Genomic DNA, 20,355 nt, shown 5'->3' with positions numbered 1-20,355 from the left:
ACATCATAAAAATCTGAATCTTTTTTTTTTCTTAAAAAAAAAAATACAGCAAAATATTAACTATTTTTAATAAAACATCCAAATAATTGTCATCTCTTTAGTAAACGTCTCTATCATGATAAACTCAAAAGCATTTCCTAGAGAAAAACAATATTGGAATAAAGAGAAACTATGACACAGAATAAGAATAAATTAAAACCCTTTGAAATTATATCCACAAGAATTCAAAATTTATAATTTAAAAATTTTTTTATTTTTTTTTTGGCACTCAGATTAGACCTTGACAGTAGACATCTTTGGACCGAATGGTTCGTAGTGGATCAAGTCGTTGTCGTGTTCCAAGACGGCGAAGTGGTCAATCATAGCTTGCATGAAACCTAGAGAACCACAGATGTACACATCAGAGTGGTGAGGAATGTACTCCTTCAAGAACTTGTCGTCGATACGTGGTTGGCTGTCAGTGTATACAATGTGAGACTTAGCATCCTTAGCCTTTTGCAATAGCTTTGGAACTTGGTCCTTGAAAGCCAAGGTAGATTCATTGGTGGAGGTTTGGATCCAGACAATTGGTCTGTTTGGGTTTTGGTTGATTTGGTACTCCAACATGGAGACAATTGGAGTAACACCGACACCAGCAGACAATAAGACCAATGGGACTTCGTTTTGCTTAACCAACTTTTGGTCTTGAGCGAAGTCACCGGCTGGAGCGGACAACTTTAGAACGTCACCAACCTTAACATCCATGTGCAAGAATTCAGAGACCAAACCGTTTGGATTGTTTTCAGCAGTTTCCAACTTGACGGCAAACTTCAAACCATCCTTGGTATCAGCAGAGCAGATAGAGTAGTGACGCAAAGCATCGTATTGGTTATCTTGTCTTATTGGGTGAGTGTTGACTGTAATGTATTGACCTGGGATGATCTTTAGCTTGGATAGATCTAGACCGGATTCGGTAGTTGGCTTAACAGTGAATTCGTAGATGTCAGCAGAGACCTTTTGCTTGTCAGCGACAGTGAAGGTCTTCCATGATTGCCAAGCGGCTTCCTTGTACATCTTAGCTTCGACAGTGATGAAGATGTCAGCGATCTCTTGGTAAGCTTCACCCCAAGCGTTGATGATATCTGGAGTGGCAGCATCACCCAAGACTTCCTTGATGGCTAGCAACAAATACTTACCGACAATTGGGTAATGTTCTGGTAGAATTTGCAAAGCTCTGTGCTTGTGACCGATTTGTTCAACGTGAGGCAACAAAGCACCCAAGTTGTCAATGTGCTTAGCAGCAGCCAAGACAGTGGTAGCCAAAGCAGTTGGTTGAGCACCAATCTTTTGGTTAGTTCTGTTAAAGATGTTCAACAATTCCTCGTGTTCAGTCAACATGTGACCGTAGAAACACTTGGTAATTTGAGTACCTTGCTTTTCCAATACTGGAACGGTAGCCTTGATAATAGTACGGGTTTGTTCGGATAGCATGTTTTATATAGGGTGATTATAGAATGTTGTTGTTTTTTTCTATTGATGAGTATTATTTTTCTATATTTTTAAGAGATAAGAAAGGGAAGATATATTGTAAATACATTTATTCCAGCTCTTTTTATACTTTTTTTTTTATTATTATTCATTATTATTATTAATCTTTTTGTTATAGTAATGTGATTGTTATGTTTCTTTTTTTATTATTATTGTTATTCTTTGTCTATTAGTTTCAACTTTTTGAAGTTAGCAGTTGGTTTTTTTCTTTTGAGATAGTCCATTTTACCTATAGCTCGTTGTTGATCCACTGTTGTTAATAATTATAGATTAATTGCTTATTCCCGAAAAGCACATAAATGGATAATCTCAAAAAATACAGGCTTTTCCCATTGATATTAGGGCTTACTAAGCATGTCCCACGCAGTTAACGGGTAGTAGATTCAGTGAAACCCTCGATGTAATGTAATCTTGAGCCCTTTCAGTGTTTTTTTATCTGCCGTTGTTAACCCATTGTTGACTATATGTACTACTGTTTCTATGCACTCCTTTTTTTTTTTGGTCTATTGAGTCGCAGAAAGTACAACTACTTGCTATATAGTTATCCGATAAGCCCACCGAGTTTGTTGGTATATTTCTTTCTTTTTTTCTTTATTCACTCGTTTTTTTTGTATTTTAAAAGTCTTTTTTACAATTTAGTAAGCTTACGTATTTCCAAATTTGGAAATTCTGATGCTGACGTGAGTGCAAAAAGATGTTGATAGAACAAAGAAAGAAAGAAAAAAAAAAAGCGGGATTCGGTGGGAGGAAGGGGGGGGCTAACAAAATATATTGGTGCGTGGTTTTAAAGGGGCGAGGGATAAAACTAAAACGTCAAAAAAGCAAAACAATTAAAAGTATAGAAGAAGCGTTAGTATCACTTTTTTTTTGGGATTTGCGTTGAGGTTTCACGGAGAGACAATTTCATTTGCACAGAATAGATAGTAGAAAGAAATATTTATTAAACGAAGATGTCAAAAGACAAATTTGGCCCGGGGAAATTAAAAAAAAAAATATAGGAATATCGAGGTTAAGACCGTGGGGCTGTTGACGAACACAGGGCACTGTTTCTATTTTTAAGAGAGTATGCCTTCGGTTTTAGCGGTTCTTGAGACCTGACCTGTGAAAATACAGTGGACGATCCAATCCCATTGGACAACGAGGGATGTTTGTTCCTTTACCAATTTTGATAGTCGGTGGACTTGTGAACGTCTGTGGGCTACGAGGATATACTGTTCTGTGTCTTTGTTATTGATGTCTGGGTTTTTAGTAAGCGTGGCCTCGTTTATTGTTAGGTCCTGTAGTGAGAAACGTGTGGGGAGTACCTGTACGTGAAGGCCGTAGTATTCCAGGATGGCTTTGATCTGATCTGTACCGACGGGGATATCGTTAACGAGGTTCACAGCATAAATACCTGCTCCTTGGAAAAGGTTACGTCTGTCACAAAGGGGCACATCCAGGAGGTGTTGGGTCGCTAGGGAGTCGATGTCTAGTTCTCCTTCGGGTCGGCCCAGCAGCTCTTCGACAAACGAAGGTTTCAGGATGTACAGTAACGGTTTTGCCAGAGCTTTGAGAAATTTCTCAGTCTTCACTCTGCGGGGGGCGATGACAGCATTCACGAGCGGGGTAACCTCATCTACTATTTGAACACCTCGCTCTCGCAGGGCTCGTTTATCACGCTGTGTAAGGTCCTTGAGACAGTTCGTACAGACTGCTCGTATTTGAGTGGGACATGGCTGACCGCTGTGCTCGTTTCGAACATTTCTTCGTTTTGGCTGGGTACCTGCACTCGGCTCTTCCGCAGGGAAGAGACGTCGCTTGGATAAACTCCGATAATTTGACGGGTCCGTGCGCGCGTTGTTTGCAAGAGCATCGATCACAAAGTGAGGATTACATACTGCACCTTGAAACTCCTGCATTTTTTTTCGGTTGGAGCGCTGATCTGGCTTACTAAGCGAGATCAGGACGTCCGCATTGTTTGTGGCACTAAAACTGAAGCCTGTCCACTCAATAATTCTAGTTATGTACCACCGTCTAAGCTCGCCCCAAATTCCTGTATAGCTGATAGTTCCGGCGGGGGCTTCGGCATGATCGTTCTCGAAACCAAATCCACCGAGGAGTTTGTTTCTGGTGCCCAAACTCGTGTAGTTACCCATTGTCCACATGTGGAAAAGCCAGGTTATATTGGCTTGCCCGTTCCGGTCATTGTAGTCCCCAATAGAATATACAGTGTCATCTTTTTTCTCGACAACTTGGCCGCCTTCACTTTCTATAAACTCTACAAGAAATGGTTCTATGGCTAGATTTGTCATGATATTTGGTGCGATATTAAACCTCATAGATTCGAACAATTGACCAGTCGATTTGAATTGTGATGCGCTCTCATTAGCATCCAGTTTACGCTGGGCTCTAAAACATTTCAAAAGCCATTGGTACTCTACTATTTCTAAAGATGGATCCATGGCTGTTTTGAGTACACTGTTACTTTCGAGTTCACGGATGATTGGGTCTTCTTGAGACATAACTACTATATGTGTGGTCTTCTCACTTATAAAATCTCTAAGACAGCTACCAAGTGTGACAGCCACGTCCTGTAACAATTGCCTTAACGTAGGATTGACTTCCAACACTGGTGATAGATATATCCTGGAATCTTTCAATACATGACGAACATCCGGTGAATACCTTTGGAACATCTTGACTAGTTTACCAGTTGTTATACAATCAGTGATCCATTGTGATGTAACAACAGGAATCATATACTCGAATGCAAATAAGCTATACTGACTGAAATCAGTGGTGTCGGAGATCACCACATCAACAGAGTTACAATCTAAGACATCCTCAGCTACTTGATCCAAGTTAGAGTCAAAAGTTACAAAAGGACCGTTCGGAGGTGGGTCATTGAGAGTATATAAAACAGTGTTGGTGTCTCCGTGACTACCAACTTCGGTGGCCCACTTTATGATATTAGAATTGTCTGATACAAATAGAATTTTCAACCCAGCAAACATATCTTACACTGTGTCTTTATTTGTTTCCGTAGTTGTAGAAGGAAAAAAGAGGCCTTTTACCTAGACCGTTTATTTTTAATATTTAATTGATGTTGTGGAATTACTAATCAGCTCCCCCCACCACAAGTCCAAAATAAGTAAAAAAGGTCTTGATACATTTTACCTTTCAATAATAGAGAACAGCTTTCTTTGTCTTAATTTATGGTTTTTTTTTTCACTTCCTACTTATTTGCGAATCATCCACAGAAAACACCGCACGGGATATCAAATACAATTTTTGATATAATTTAATCTTTTTTCCCAAATCCACATTGTTAGGTAGGAATTTCGAGGTTGTTTTCCTCCATACGGCTGTTTCTAGGTAAAATACCCTTTGAGAACCCAAGAACCCAAAATTTTCCTAATTACCCAACGACCGGTGAACTTACTTTCTTGAATTATGATGATATAATGCAATTGTTTGGTTAGAAGGCAAATTCGGATATAAAGCAGGTACATTATGATTTGTCACTCTTTGTTATGTCCCTTATTTGTGAGATTAACAAGTGGGGGAAAGGCAATAAAACGTTAGGTATACTCTTGAAAACTAGCTGAATAGGAGCTTTACATTATAACATTGGATATAAATTGCGAAAGACAAGGTAAAAAGTATACTAGATACACAGAAATTAACTAATGAAGTTCGGAAAATATTTGGAGTCACGACAGGTTGAGCTTGCGGAGTATAATACACATTTTATTGATTATAAAGCTTTGAAAAAGCTTATGAAACAACTGGCGACTGTACCGAATAATGAAGATGTGGAATTGGAAGATGACATTGCTCAAGATATTGATTACAGTGAGGCCTCCGTGTATAGAAGGTTACAGGATAATAAAGCCTCGTTTTTCTTTAAGCTAGAAAGAGAGTTGGAGAAAGTAAACTTATACTATGTTGATAAGGAATCGGAATTACAGATGAAGTTTAATCTCATTGTCTCTAAAATCAACGATTATAAAGTTAGTGGGAGACTCGCGTCTAAGCAATCCGTAGCTTATAAGACTATTACCGCAGTAATAAAGAAGTTTTTGAAAGACTTGAGGAATTTGGAGTACTATGTGGAGTTGAACAGGACGGGGTTCTCTAAAGTATTGAAGAAATGGGACAAAAGATCACATTCCAATGAAAAGGAGTTTTATCTGGCCACCGTGGTCTCCGTACAGCCGATCTTCACTAGAAACGAAGTAAGTAAAATTTCCGATGAGACTTTAAATTTGATGATGGAGGTTAACGATATCACTGAACTCTCGACCATAAACACTTCTACAGCCGTTAATAGTGGATCTTTCATCTACGGCTCATCTATGGTTGGATCATATCCTGTTAGTGAAAATAGCACTTTTGTACAAGCTCGCAGATCTTCCTCTGCTGGTGTAATAGATAAAGGATTTTTCACAGTTGTGGGATTGACCGCTATAGATTTGGACTTGGAGATTGAATATTGGATACAAGATATCCTTAACATTTCTACATTAAAAGATGAAACAAGAAGAATCGCAACACTAGCTAATTTTGTTCCAACAAAAGTTTTGCCACGGATGGAAGAACTAATACAATCAGACACAAATAAATCTATAACAATAAATGAGGCTATGACAAAACTATTCTCTGCCCTTATTGATACCCCTATAGACGATAATTGTTTAGCAACTTTCTATGAGTCATGTTCAAAATATATCGACTTCACTTATTCAGATGAAGATGATGAGTTGTTTTCTAAAATGAACTTATTCCATATTGCCTGTGGATGTACTACTGCTTCAAGAGTTTTCTTGTTAAAGGAGGCATTAAAACTAGAAAACATAAGTTTTGAGATAATCAAGAACTTACTGAATACTCAGGATATACATGGTAGATTACCACTTCATTATGCCGCTGAGAAGGCGAAAACAGACTTTGTTGCTTTAATGATAGACTACAAATTAATAGATGATATAAATGTGCCCGACCATGATAGAAAATCAGTTTTGATTTTAGCCTTATTGAGTAATGATATTAAAGCTGTGGAAATTATACTTAAGGCTGGGGCTACCGCTTTTCCTAATGTATCTGACAACTTGCCAAACCCATTGAGCATTGCATGCGAAAATGGAAGCTATGATGCGGTAAGTCTTATTTTACACAAATTTGGCAAAAATATCAGAAGTGATTACTTGAATAAAATGGAATATTTGCACATAGTCGCTAAATCTACAAACTCTAAAGACCTAGTCGAACTATTAATCTCGTTTGGAGCTGATGTAAATCATAGAGACAAATTTCTGAATAGAACTCCACTTTTTTATGCCGTTATTCATTGTCATGAAATAGTCGTTAGCGAGCTCTTGAAGAATGGTGGTTCTGTGCACATTATTGATGATGAAGGTAATACGCCTTTATATTATAGTTTATGGGAAAGTGATGTGTCTGTGTTAAATGCAATTTTAGGCGGAATTTCCATGGACATTAAACCTGTAAAGAAAAGTAAGGGATTGGTTCCTAGAACACTAAGCCCTAAGGATTTTGCTGATATAGACCTTGTCTCTATTAATGATTTAACTGATTCATTCGAAAATATTCCTGCATTTACATTACCACCCCCAATTATACCTCTAAGAAAGTATGGTCATAACTACCTAGAAAATAGAAACTATGTTAAAGTATTATTCAAGCCTGGAGCTGAATCTATTACAATAGATAACGATAGTGACTCTCTATTACATTCGCCGGGTAGAATTATGTTGACATCTAATATATCTGATATTATTCCGAGAAATGTTGCTTTTCCTATTAGTAAATCTTCTGATGATGCCTCATTTGATGATGATTTAGATGAGCATGGAGAAATAATATTTCAAGTTGACTCCTTAAATAATTTCTCAATTCAATTCGAAATTTACCCAAGCTCTGGTACGACACTTATTGCCAAAACAGCTACCCCTCCTTCATTTTTGAAAACTGAACTGCTAAATGGGAAGGGAAGTCTAAGATTGCCACTTTTTGACTCTAGACTTACCACAATCGGTTCCATATGCTTTGAATTTGAAGTTATTTTGCCTTTTACAGGGCACTCTTTAAAGTTTACAGAATTTGAGCCATACTGGAAATCTACAAATGGTGAAGTTGATCCAAAGGGTTCAGATCCGGTTAAGATTGATACCGGATTAATTACAGAGTCATCCTTAAGTGGTAAATATCAGATTTTAAAAGTACACTTCTTGAATGATGGTCGACTTGTGGTGGCACCAAACATGTATATCGATATTAACGGTGCAAAGATTTTTCTATTTGATTTAACAACCAAACAAGTTGAGGCTCTGACGAACTCCACTATATTCCTGAATAAACAAATTACTTTAGAAGAATTGGATAGTTGTTTGTTGAGTGGAGTTTTTGATTTGGAATCGTTGTTGAATAGCATTCCTAGTACTCTGCAAATAAATATTCAAGTTTCATTCCCCACTGCTGAAGAAATTATTTGTATACCCGTAAAGAAGTCACCTATGATTAATCTCAATAGCCTTGTTGATGAGCTACTATCTATTGTGTTTGAAAATGAAAGGCAAATCAAAGCTTCGGAAGGTTTCCGTAGGTCATTGTTATTCAGTTCGTGTAGTTGGGAAGTTTGTGCAGCAATTAATTGGAAACAACCTATATTTCCAGTATTTCTGAAGTTTGACAATCTCATTTATGATGCAAACACTAGTAAGAAATTTGAGTACGATACTTCTAATCACTTGCTTGAATTTTTATTAAATGAGGTTAGCTGGTCATCTATCAAAAAGACGATAAATATAGGCGGAATGGTAAAGTTTGCAATTAAAAATCACTTACTAGGTATAATTTTACCTGGTAATCTTCTTTCAATATCTGACAAAGTTGTCGAATCTGTCAAAAAGAAAGGTTTATTTATCGTCAGTAACTTTACTGACCAAAATACAGAGTTTAATTCAGGATTAGATGTTAATGGTCTTTCTAATGGTCATGAGCTAATTTTTAGAAATGGAAATGATATTTAGTATGTCGCTTAGTTCAGGTCTGGTACCATGAAGAAATAAAATATTTCCAAAACTTGCGAACAGTATCTACATTCATCTAAAACTGCGGTAATAAATGCTTTAACAAAATATGTAACAATATATAAAAACTTTTAGTTGCTAATTATATATCGATCTTTATATTACTTCATTAGTTTTATTTCATTATTATCTTATGTTACGTTCAGAGAAAAGCGAACCATACAATTAAGTATTCTTCATGAAGTAATCCTTCACGCTGTCAGCTGGAACATAGTCAAGAGGTTTTTTGCCGTCTTTATCTTCGATATCATATTCGGCATCGAAATTATTTACTAATAATACCGCAATATCAGCATGACCTTCGGCGAGTGCATGGAATAACGGAGTCCATCCACTTATATCAGTCCAATTTATAGGACTTTTACCGGAATTACATAGATACTCTACTATTCCTAGCGAGCCTACAGCAGCTGCTCTATGTAGTGGTATTTGTAGTTTCTTGTCCTTTACTCTAACAGATGCGCCCAGCTTAACTAAAAACTTGCAAACTTCAAGGTGTTTCTTTGACACCGCCAAGTGTAATGCAGTAACTCCCTGTGTTGTCTGTAAGTTAAGGTCTGGCTTTGAATCATGGTTGTTATGGTATAACGCATCAACAATTTCCATATTTCCCACAGCACAAGCTATATGAAAGGGTGTCCAGCCAGCCTCATCCTTCAAAGTATCTAAATCAATCGATTTCATATAAGGCAATAACAGCCGTATAACAGGTTCACTCTGCATTGAAACCGCCCAGTGTAAAGGAGTCCTACCATCACCATCAACCTGTTTTACCGCCACCATTGGATCATTCGCCTCGAGGAGCTCCTGCACTTTCCTAGCATCATTATTCATGCACGCATTATGTAGTGGATATTCCATCTTATTTGATTTTTTTAATTTTAGATTTTTTTGTCACGTCAATACCGACACTGCTAAAATAATATATAAGGTATGTTATATATTATAGACTACTGGTTAACATATACTATTGTTTAAAGCTGGTATATATTACTAACCCCTCTTCCTTATATAGAAGGTACCCCTTCCTTAATACCAAATTTGACACATTCCTTCGCATTACCCGGAACGGTGTATTAGGCTAAGTAGTCACATCAATGTTACCCGGATTATCTATCACTTTATACTTATTAAATCGTGTTATATCGTATATTATTATAATTATGTAGAAGAATGTTACCCGGTTGTAATCGTTCAATATGACTTTCAATTAAAACCTGTTAGTTGATGACCACAATAACCGCTAATGACATATTATAGGGTCTATAGAGAGACAGAAGGATGTATTTATGACTACTTATTGGAATTAACTAAGTTTTATCTTGACTTTAATTAGCATTTATTTAAACTGGTCTACATTAATAATCGTTGAGAGATTTGACGTAAAAATAATAATAATAAAAAACATAAAAAAAAACATAAATTTGCTAAAAGTTATTTCATTCTTGCAATTTTTTTTTCCATTGTTTACTAATTTGTTCTAAGCAAGATACTTTATTACTCTCCTTCTTTCCTTTTTCAACATCATATTTTTTTTAATCCTTTTAGTCATTTTTGGATTCTTTTGAATGGATAGACATATACCGAACCATGCATCCAAAAAAGCATATGAGGCTACTAATTTTATGAGGAATTTCAATGTGGAAGATCTAGAAATATTAGAGAGTTCATCTTCCCAAGAAAGGCTCTCATCACCAGAATTTTTTAATGATATGAGATCTACTGGAAACTATGACTTAGTTGGCTCCTTGGAACATCAATTAGATTTGACATATGGTACTGGATCTACTAGAAGTAATGGATCATCTAATTCTTCTAATCAATCAAGTACAACAAATAGTACTTATCGCAATAATTCCAGTCAAAGAGTGCAATATCATAGGGCTTTAAGGAGGGAGAAGAGGAAGAAAATTAAAGGTAAGCCTACTGGTAGTATATTGAGTAATGAGTTGAGAAGGCATAGAGAATATATGGCTAGTTTTTTGGGCTTTAAAGCACCAGATAGAGTACTCGACTTTGCATGTAAAAGTAAGAAATATACCAATGAAAATTCATTACAGGATATTAAGTTGTATAAGAAGAGGACAAGGAGTGAAGAACGATATATGAAAGTTGATCCTCTTATTAATTTTTTGCCGCCAGTTGAAGCCAGGTATTACATTGCATCCAATATTTCTTGTCAATCAGAAAATTTAGTTCAAGAAGCAGGGAATCCGAGGAATACAATAAGATCGAAATCACATATTCCTTATAGGGTACTGGATGCGCCTTGTCTCAGAAATGATTTTTATTCTAATTTGGTCTCCTGGTCAAAAACAACAGGAAATGTTATTGTAGGTTTGGGTTATTCGGTATATATCTGGTCTGAAACAGAAGGAGCAATCCCAGTACTAAATCATAATTACCTCAGTGGTATGCATGATCTGATCACTTGTCTATCATTTTGTCCTTATAATGAGTTTTTCCTGGTAGGTACAAAACAAGGTAAAATTCTTCTCTTTGATCAAAATATCTGCCTAGATAGTTATAAATTAGTAAATAATAGCAGTAAGTTACTACCATTGACGGACTATCAGACATCGAAAACAAAAGGTATCAGTTGTATTGAGTGGTGTAAGTATGCCTCTGATGATACTCGATGGGGTGGTGTATTAGCTTCCTTCTATGTAGGGGAAGAATCTGGTGAAGTTGAATATATGGAAATAAAACATGTACAGGATCCAAATGAGCCACAGAATTCTGGCAGTGACCAAAATGAGCTTCAATTGCATTGTGTAAACAAATTTCAAGCTCAATCGCAGCAAGTGTGCGGTATGTTAAAATATTCAAATCTTTAATTGTTAAGAGCTTTTTTACTAACAGTATATTCATAAGTTGCAGTACCCGTAATTTTGATGGAGATACTCTACCATATTTAAATTAATTTAGGATTATCTTTAAATGAGAAGACAATGCAGCTGGCTGTAGGAGGTAATGATAACTCCTGTACGTTATGGATAGTTAAGGATATATTGTCCCCTAAATTAGCGCACATCCTTCCACATAAAGCAGCTGTGAAAGCTGTTGCCTTCTGTCCTTGGTCCAAATCCTTGTTGGTTACAGGAGGAGGAAGCAAAGACCGTAAAATAAAATTTTGGCACACAGTTACTGGAACCTTGATTCGGGAAATCCAAACTGCAGGTCAAGTAACGTCTTTACTCTGGTCTGTACGGTACAAACAGCTCATGGCCACATTTGGATTCGGTGATATTGAAAATCCGATGCTATTGACAGTTTTTAGCTATCCGCAGCTAAGTGAAAAACTACATGTTAGATCGCCAACACCGCTAAGGGTATTAAGCGCCGTGCCTTCACCAAGATTCAATGCTATTTGCGTCGCGACCAATGACGAAACTATTAGGTTTTATGAAATTTGGAAAGAAGTGGAAAGCCCTATAGTTGAAGCCCAGGAATGCCAGTTATATAATTCAAAGCTAATTGATTTCATTGAAGGTATTACTTCTACAAGTGAGAATATTATCAGGTAAAAAAAAGACAAAAGTAAATTGAAATGAACAAGGAAAAGTTATTTTATTTTTTATTTGCTAGATAGAACTCTGCATGGGTAGAAATATGATATAATAAAATTATGAAAGAAACGCTACGTACTTACTATAATGTAATAATATATATATATATAATAATATCAAAAATAAACAACATATAACTAACTAATAATTAGAAGAAATACCTGGAACTCTTTAAACTGAACTTCTTATCTGATAATTGATACAATATAATATCATATTATTATTCAGTGGATTTTCAGTTTTCTGGGCACGTGATCAACCCGGGTAATGTTAATATATTTGTGCCTTTCTCACATTCTAAGGTTAATATAATTCAAGTTACTTATTTATTATATGAGTTCTATTTAAAAAAAGACTAGAATCTATTTAATGTTATCTTTCTCAAGGTTTCATACTACATCTATAAGGAGTAATTGTAATATAATTAGGGAGAAAGGAAATATCATTCTTACCCAAAACCATGAGTGAAGCATCAACAGAAGACAAGATACAAGAAGAGCAGGAAGCTTCAGCTGTTCAAGAATTGGTCCCTGGACTGCAAAGAAATTTAGAAGAAGAGGTAGTGAGAGGATTTATTGCAAATATATTTATATATCCTGTGGTGTTATTATATTTTGTGTGCACTTTTGCCTATGTGACTAGAAAAGTCGTACCCTATGAATTTATTGATGAGAAGTTTCATATTAACCAAACTCTGACATACTTAAAGGGTCATTGGCTGCAATGGGATCCAAAGATTACTACCCCACCAGGGCTATATATCCTAGGATATGTCAATCACAGACTATTAAGGACGTTTATAAAATCCTGGAGTTCATTGACTATACTAAGATTAGTCAACTTGTTCGGAGGATTAGTATATTTCCCAATTGTAGTTTTGAGGCCATTATTTTTGTTCAATGCTATAAGTTTTTGGCCGATTGCGTTAATATGTTTCCCATTGATGAGCACATACTACTATTTGTATTATACGGATGTGTGGTCCACAATTTTCATTATTCAATCATTATCTGTTGCATTAACTATGCCTCTGGGCATGAAATATAGTATATGGTTAAGTGCTGCATTAGGAGGTATTAGTTGTTTATTCAGACAAACCAACATTGTTTGGTGTGGGTTTATCATGCTTGTAACTGTCGAGAGGCAGGCCATTGTACACAAACAGTTTAATACTCATTCGATGAATAACTACTTGAAGCTATTCATACATTCTGTTGACGAGTTCAAGACATTAGTTTTTCCTTACTTTTTGAATTTTGTGGGGTTCTTTCTGTACTTAATCTGGAATCGATCTATTACTTTAGGAGATAAGTCAAATCACACAGCAGGAATACATGTAATGCAGTTACTTTATTGTTTCGCATTCCTAGCAGTATTTTCATTGCCTTTATGGTTTTCTAAGAACTTCCTTAGAATGTATAGAGACAGATTTCAGAACAAGCAGATCCAAATGATTCTTGAAATCCTTTTTATCATGCTAATGATAAGATATTTTACCAAGGTTCATCCATTTTTACTCGCAGACAATAGACACTACACCTTCTACCTCTTTAAAAGACTTATGAATCATAATAGAAGACTGATCAAATATGGACTGATGGCGCCAATATACCATTTTTGCACATTTGTCTACCTTGAAATATTAAGACCAAGTGAAATGGTCTTCGATCCCATCATCCCTCTACCGATAAAAGATCCTATTCAACTACCTGTACAATTAACACATATATCGTGGACAGCACTAATATTGTGTACTATTGCAACAGTCGTACCCTCACCTTTATTTGAACCACGTTATTATATCTTACCATATTATTTCTGGAGATTATTTATTACTTGTTCAGCTGAACCTATTTGGGGAGAAGTCCTACCAGCTTTACCAGATGAGAAGCCAGTTACGATCAGCTCTACAAAGAGGCTGTTTTTGGAGTTTTGTTGGTTCTGGGTGATTGACTTATTTACGTTATTAGTCTTCATTAGATACGCTTTCCCATGGCAGACAGAACAATTCCTACAACGTATCATTTGGTAATTTTTGCTGTTTTTAAGAATAACATTTTTCTGTATATATTTGCATTAGGTTAAAAACTTGTTATAGATATAATATACATGGTTACTTACAATCTTTTAAAAAAACAAGAAAGTAATAATAATAATAGTAATGGAAATATAGAGGTCATTATTTAGTTTAGCACTACAACCTGACCAAAAGATTTAAAATATTTGGTAATGATGCTAGTAGAATGAATAATAAAATGAAAATAAACTCATATTAAATTCATGGATGTTCTTAGTCCGCCTAATAACATGTTAATTGAGTTTTATTTTTAGTTCTTGTCAGGATAAATGCAATTAAAGTTGGACACTTTCAAATTCGTTAGTTAATTGTTGAACTGGTTCCTCTTGCTTATTTTTCTTCTTGTTCTTCTTCTTATTCTTCTTCTTCTTAGATTTCGATGGAGTTTCGGAAATCGCATCAGCGGTTTCCTCCTCTTCTTCCTCTTCAGCGATCTTTGAACCCTCTTCGTCAGCTTGCTCTTCGCCCTCCTTTACGACTGGTTCTTCAGTAACTGGTTCTTCAGGAACTGGTTCTTCAACAACTGGTTCTTCAACAACTGGTTCTTCAACAACTGGTTCTTCAACAACTGGTTCTTCAACAACTGGTTCTTCAACAACTGGTTCTTCAACAACTGGTTCTTCAACAACTGGTTCTTCAACAACTGGCTCTTCGGCTGCTGGTTCTTCGGTTACCGGTTCTTCGGCTGCTGGTTCATCGGCTAGGACATTAACATCCTCGCTAACAAGATCAGTAGCTGGTTCTTCGCGTTGTTCTTCATTTTTCACAATTTGCGGTATATCGCCATTTCTTTCTTCTACAGCAGCATTAATTATAGAGGAGTCTCTTTGATCGTTTAGAGTACGAGGGTCGAAATCATCATCTAGTTCAAAGGAAGAGGTCTTTTTATGTGTGCTCACGGTATTTAGAGTAGCCTCTGGGGTTTCCAGGTGCTCTTCTCTGTCACGTAATTCAGATTGATATTTCCTCCATGATCTGGCCTTTAGCACTTCAAGATAATCCTGGATAGGACCGTTAGCCTTCTTGTCTCTATACACTAATTCACCTTCACCAGCCAAGTAGTCATCACTCTCATCAACAAGCAGCCAGTTACCTGCCTCCAGATCATTGGCAAATGATAGCAAAAAGTCACCCCAGTTATCGGCGACAACATACTTTGTGTCGAAATCTCTACCAAACAAGATAACTTGTCCGACTTTACCTCTAGGAGCAGGAGCCAAATCAATACCAACGTGGTTACCAGCATGGTCAGTCAACACAGGGACCCATGATCCATGAGCGTACAAAGGCAAAATAGCACCAGCTGGGATAGACTTCTGTTCTGGAATGAAAGGAAGCTTAAACTTGTTTCTTGGCTTCTGCGGCTGCTGGCTAGAAGAGCCAGTGGACGAAGCGTCGGAGAGAGCCGAGGAATGACCAGCGACACCACTACCACTAGCACCAGCCATAGCCACTTGTCTGTTCATCTTATGGGCAACACTCCTCCATCTCTGTGTCATGGCCACGATCTCGTCCAACGTCATCAGCTGTAACCCGAATATTAGCCCTGATGTACCGGTCATAGAGTCCATGTCCTCCTGTCCATCGTGAATCCTGAGAGAAGCCTTCAATGCCTTTGGAAACACGAGTTCCAAGTCCTCCTCCGCATGCGTAACGTCGTTCACCGTGCACGGATCGCCAAGCGTCGCGTTCAGATCAGGATTGTGCTCACCAGTCCACAGATCAATGTGCCTCCAGGCCAACAGTACTTCCGAAACACCCTCATTAGGAGCTCCATCCATCCTGTCTAGATCAATCTCCTCTTCTAGTGATAATATATTGTCGTTCACGTGACCTGCCTCAATATCGTGCTGTTGTTGCTGATTAGTCCTCATTCCCATATTAAACTCGTCAGGGTTGTACTCAGCATAGTGATCCTCGGTGTTGAAAGAGTACACCCACTCCTTAATCTTCTTCCTAAACAGATTCATAATGTTTTTATCGTAATTGTATTCTAGTTAACCCTATAAGAAGTCGTTTTTGTTCTGTTTTTTTTTTTCCTAATCTTGAGCTTCTTGCTTTACAATTCTCTCTCCACTCTTCTTTAAATAGAATTAATGTATCGATAGTGATGATGATGGTAGTCTTTTCAGTATTGTGAGTATCTTTTTAGTATTTATAAAAATTTATCGGTTACCCATTATTAAGAAATCCCAAATTTTTCCTTCTCTCTCTGTCTCTCTCTCATTCTATCTTCCACTTCTGTTTCCTTTAACAAAAAAAAATTCTTAATTTTCTATTTTCCTTTTCTCAAATTTTGTAAACACAGAAACACAAGCACAAAACAGGAGAAAACACGCTTAAAAGAACAAAAGCAGCAGACACCATGTGGTTCTTACTTTCTTTCTTTTTCTTCAAACTCAGAGAGAGAGAGAAAAAAAAAAATAAAAGAACAGCTTTTCGCGTCGCTTCATTTTTTTACGTGTTATCACATGTTGCTGTCGTAAACCAATACCAAGTTTATTAGTCACGTTTTTAGGTGTATTAGCCGGGTAAATGTAGTCGTTGGTGTAAGGATGTTTTGTGAGGGTGTGAGGGTGCATATGTATGGGTGTGCGGGTGTATGTATGGGTGTATGTTTCTTATTGGTTTATGTAGCCGCTGTGGTATATTGTAAGTCTAATTTTTTGTGTCATCCAAAGCACTTTTATTTGAAGAATGAATTTTATTTTTTTTTTTAACAGCATATATAAATATATGCTTATATAAAATATTTAATATATTCTTGACAAATGTATGGTGATGGAGTCTGATAAGAAAAAGTTGAAAAAGAGGTTTGTGTCGCCCACAGACGAGCTGTCTCCTTGTTCGAGGAAACTGCAAGTTTATAGAGCTCGTAGAGCAGTATCGAAATCAGAACCACATAAATTACGGTTTTCTGCAGAGGAAAAGGAATGAGTTTTATGTACTACATATAGAATGAATTTTTCTAGGAATGTTCATGTATTGAGATGAATATGTTTATATTTTTTTTTGTATTTTCTGATATATATCTACATACATAATTGATTTATTGTTGCTTTATTGTTTGTTATATAAAGCCTGCTATTTACTTCTTGATGCCGGTAGCGGTTCTGGCGTCGACCAGGGTGTTCAGTAACAAACTCTCGTTGTCAAGAACCACTCTGTTCGATGAATTGGCCAGGATCTTGGCAATATCCTTGGCAGTGTCCAGTCTCTTTAACTCAACGTAGTCCTTAGACTTCTTGATGGCATCACCGATCAACTCAGCAGATTTGGCCTCACCTTGCGCCTTGACAACCATACCTTGCTTTTCTTGTCTAGCCTTGTCAACGACGAACGCAGCTCTTTGAGCATCCTGCTGGGCAATCTGCTTGGCTTCAACTGCCTGAGTAAATTCTGGAGAGAACGTCATGTATGTGATAGAAACATCGTCTAAGAGAATGTTGAACCCGCTCGCACGACGAACCAAGTTCTCACGGATAAGTCTCGAAACCTTCTCTCTCTGTGTGATCAGCTGTGAGGCATTGAACTGAGCCACCACTGCCTTAAGTACCTCGTTAACTATAGATGGCAAAACCCTTTCGTCGTAGTCCTGTCCCAAAGTACGGAATATAGTAGGCAGCGCCGACACCTCGGGTCTAGAAAGAACTCTGCATGTAATATTAACCATTTGTAAGTCCTTAGTACCCGTAAGCGAGGCCACATTACGAGGCTTGGCCCTCACATCGTAGACAATTGGTGTCTCAATCCATGGAATAACTATATGTGTACCTTCACTGAAAATTTTCTGCGAGATACCTCCAATACGGGAGTATACAATAGCTCTATGACCACCATCTACATTGAAAAGAGCATTGTTGAAAAATAATGCACCAGCACCAAGTAATAAAAGACCACCTACACCAGCAAACGCTCCCGCTGGACTTGGCCCACGAGGAGCGCCCCCGGGTCTCCCAGTCTGCTGAACCTTAGATATTTGCTGCTTCAAAGCCCTGGCGAACCTCTGAAATTCCGGTGAACCACTCATATTTTTGTTTGCTATTCTTGAATCTTATATATATGTTCCTTATCAACTATGACAAATCTTTCTCCACGCAGACTCCTGATCTTTATCTATACTTGCAGGGATGACTTTCGATGTCTTATTGGCTCCCTTCTACCCTTAACGGGGAAGTAAGGGCAAAAAAAAAAAGACGAAGCGAGAGACCCAGAATCACATGTATCTACGTATATAGTTATTTAAGATTTTAAGATTTTTGAGTGTATAGATCATGTGACAATTTATTCTATTGATTTTATAGTGTATTTAAAGAAAGGCTGAAATGAATTGGAGTTTGATGTTTGTGAGTTGAAAGATTGGTGAGTCTATAAGGTTGATATCATAGTTTGTTTGTTTTTTATAACCGAGCTGGATTAACTGAATAAGGAATCTGCATCTGCTAGTTCGTAAACTTGGTTACTCTTATAGTCTAAGCAGTTGAACACTGGCATATTACATCTTTGGTGCTCATCGACTTTTATTACTGCCGTTGGGACATCGTTTAGAGTTAGGTATCGTAGGTTCCTGAATTTCTGTAAAAAATAATCATATGTTTTCTTCATCGAATGTAGGTAAGTGTGGTATAGTCTCTTGATATCATCCGCTGTCAGTTCCGGTAGGTGCTTCGTCGTGTCATCATCAGCCCTTAATGTATTCATTATCTTGGCGTGATCGGTCAGGGAATAGTACCTGAAGCCTAGACCCGGGTATATGTCAACATACTGAGAGTAAGGAATGATAGGATAACCTTTGAACATCTGGAAATAGAAATGCTTTGTGCTGAGATGTTTAAGCGCGGGTTTTTTCAAGGAAGAGACTGTAGGGAAGTATTTCTTAGTGATAACTTCTTCATATACATTTTTACACGACTCACATTTGCAACTCATGTGTAATTCGAACATGGGCGTTGTCTCTCTATTGACCGTAAGTAGTGGGGAGTCGAATTGATCCACCCTAATGTCTAGGTATTCCAATTTTCCAGAACATGGTGCTCTGGATAGAACTTCAATGAAATGTTTATCCAAGGTTAACTCAAACATATAGTCCACTTTTAAACGCTTCAAATTAGGTAGCGAATTCACACAGTCTTCTAAGAAATAACTGTTCTCGGTCAACGATAACAGAGATAATGACTCAATATTTTTGAACTGGAAAAGACCACGCAAATTCCATCGACTGTACATATTAAAATTGACGTCCTTTGGATCCATCCAGGAAAGTATCTCTATTTCACGTAGCTCATGTACATCCAGTATCTTCTCATAAGGTAAACATTCACGGTTATAATCGGAACTGAGAAGCATATCCTTTCTCATACTAAGAGATAATGACTTGATTCTTAGAGGTCTTTCCATAGAGTGAAAGAAATTTCTCAAATCCATATATGTAGTTAAACTTCTAATATTGTTCAGGTCATATTGCTTGCAAAATTCATCAATACTGTCGACATATTCTTGGGATGGAGGTTCAGATGGAGTGTGTGTAGGTGCTGTTATGGTCAATGATTGTAATTGATTCGCTAAACTGTTCAGTTCCTCGTTAAGATCCTTTCTAATAAAATTTTCAAAACTACGAAGATTATGGCCATGCCGTGAGAGCAAGTATATAAATTCCTTCAGAAGATCCTTATCAAGATGCCACGTACAATGCACGTTTTCAATCAGGGGTCCTAATTTGCCAGGCCTTTCCCCTAGCGATCTTATTAAGCAACGAAACTTCTCGCTGGCCAAGTCTCTCCCACGAAATACATTATTGGGATTCTTACTACCATTGTCGGTTAGCTCATCGCTTCTGGTGTCTTCCTTGTACAAACAATACAGCGCTGACCAATAATGTGTCCCCAACGTAATGTCAAGATCACTCGGTACATAAATAGTATTGTTCAGGTATATGTTCCGATAAAGAGATTTGATTGCATGATTATAATAACTCTTGGAAACGTAAGTCAATGATACTTTGTCCTCTTGCGAGAGATGGCTGAGAATCTTCTGTACCAACTCAGAAGGTAATGTTTCAAACAACATCATATAATCAATTGCCAGTGGTTAC

General features: G+C 37.1%; 10 protein-coding genes across 10 annotated transcripts; 4 read left to right on the top strand and 6 right to left on the bottom strand.

The window, feature by feature from the left end:
* Positions 1-273: 273 nt before the first annotated feature.
* YHB1 (flavohemoglobin) lies at positions 274-1,470 on the bottom strand (the record flags this gene model as incomplete). Its single annotated transcript, XM_071051148.1, has 1 exon — positions 274-1,470. One exon carries the CDS (start codon positions 1,468-1,470, stop codon positions 274-276), a length of 1,197 nt encoding a protein of 398 aa, XP_070907844.1.
* A 1,112-nt stretch (positions 1,471-2,582) lies between these two features.
* Positions 2,583-4,520, bottom strand: RNJ42_00981 (uncharacterized protein; the record flags this gene model as incomplete). The annotated part of the gene is made up of 1 exon (XM_071051147.1): positions 2,583-4,520. One exon carries the CDS (start codon positions 4,518-4,520, stop codon positions 2,583-2,585), a length of 1,938 nt encoding a protein of 645 aa, XP_070907843.1.
* Positions 4,521-5,195: 675 nt separating this feature from the next.
* On the top strand, positions 5,196-8,558 carry PHO81 (Pho81p; the record flags this gene model as incomplete). The annotated part of the gene is made up of 1 exon (XM_071051146.1): positions 5,196-8,558. The coding sequence occupies one exon, from the start codon at positions 5,196-5,198 to the stop codon at positions 8,556-8,558; it is 3,363 nt and encodes a 1,120-aa protein (XP_070907842.1).
* Positions 8,559-8,783: 225 nt separating this feature from the next.
* On the bottom strand, positions 8,784-9,479 carry NAS6 (Nas6p; the record flags this gene model as incomplete). Its single annotated transcript, XM_071051145.1, has 1 exon — positions 8,784-9,479. The coding sequence occupies one exon, from the start codon at positions 9,477-9,479 to the stop codon at positions 8,784-8,786; it is 696 nt and encodes a 231-aa protein (XP_070907841.1).
* A 707-nt stretch (positions 9,480-10,186) lies between these two features.
* On the top strand, positions 10,187-11,455 carry RNJ42_00978 (Meiosis-specific APC/C activator protein AMA1; the record flags this gene model as incomplete). The annotated part of the gene is made up of 1 exon (XM_071051144.1): positions 10,187-11,455. One exon carries the CDS (start codon positions 10,187-10,189, stop codon positions 11,453-11,455), a length of 1,269 nt encoding a protein of 422 aa, XP_070907840.1.
* A 114-nt stretch (positions 11,456-11,569) lies between these two features.
* On the top strand, positions 11,570-12,145 carry AMA1 (Ama1p; the record flags this gene model as incomplete). Its single annotated transcript, XM_071051143.1, has 1 exon — positions 11,570-12,145. The coding sequence occupies one exon, from the start codon at positions 11,570-11,572 to the stop codon at positions 12,143-12,145; it is 576 nt and encodes a 191-aa protein (XP_070907839.1).
* Positions 12,146-12,647: 502 nt separating this feature from the next.
* On the top strand, positions 12,648-14,219 carry DIE2 (dolichyl-P-Glc:Glc(2)Man(9)GlcNAc(2)-PP-dolichol alpha-1,2- glucosyltransferase; the record flags this gene model as incomplete). The annotated part of the gene is made up of 1 exon (XM_071051142.1): positions 12,648-14,219. The coding sequence occupies one exon, from the start codon at positions 12,648-12,650 to the stop codon at positions 14,217-14,219; it is 1,572 nt and encodes a 523-aa protein (XP_070907838.1).
* A 320-nt stretch (positions 14,220-14,539) lies between these two features.
* Positions 14,540-16,234, bottom strand: SMI1 (Smi1p; the record flags this gene model as incomplete). Its single annotated transcript, XM_071051141.1, has 1 exon — positions 14,540-16,234. One exon carries the CDS (start codon positions 16,232-16,234, stop codon positions 14,540-14,542), a length of 1,695 nt encoding a protein of 564 aa, XP_070907837.1.
* A 1,118-nt stretch (positions 16,235-17,352) lies between these two features.
* PHB2 (prohibitin subunit PHB2) lies at positions 17,353-18,294 on the bottom strand (the record flags this gene model as incomplete). Its single annotated transcript, XM_071051140.1, has 1 exon — positions 17,353-18,294. One exon carries the CDS (start codon positions 18,292-18,294, stop codon positions 17,353-17,355), a length of 942 nt encoding a protein of 313 aa, XP_070907836.1.
* Positions 18,295-18,680: 386 nt separating this feature from the next.
* RNJ42_00973 (uncharacterized protein) lies at positions 18,681-20,333 on the bottom strand (the record flags this gene model as incomplete). Its single annotated transcript, XM_071051139.1, has 1 exon — positions 18,681-20,333. The coding sequence occupies one exon, from the start codon at positions 20,331-20,333 to the stop codon at positions 18,681-18,683; it is 1,653 nt and encodes a 550-aa protein (XP_070907835.1).
* Between the last annotated feature and the right edge of the window lie 22 nt (positions 20,334-20,355).

Source organism: Nakaseomyces bracarensis (assembly GCF_045282275.1).
Source record: "Nakaseomyces bracarensis strain CBM3 chromosome Unknown Scaff5_0, whole genome shotgun sequence".
Classification (NCBI taxonomy): domain Eukaryota; kingdom Fungi; phylum Ascomycota; class Saccharomycetes; order Saccharomycetales; family Saccharomycetaceae; genus Nakaseomyces; species Nakaseomyces bracarensis.
The sequence above is the reverse complement of the archived record's forward strand: the minus strand, read 5'-3'. Positions and strand labels throughout refer to the sequence as shown.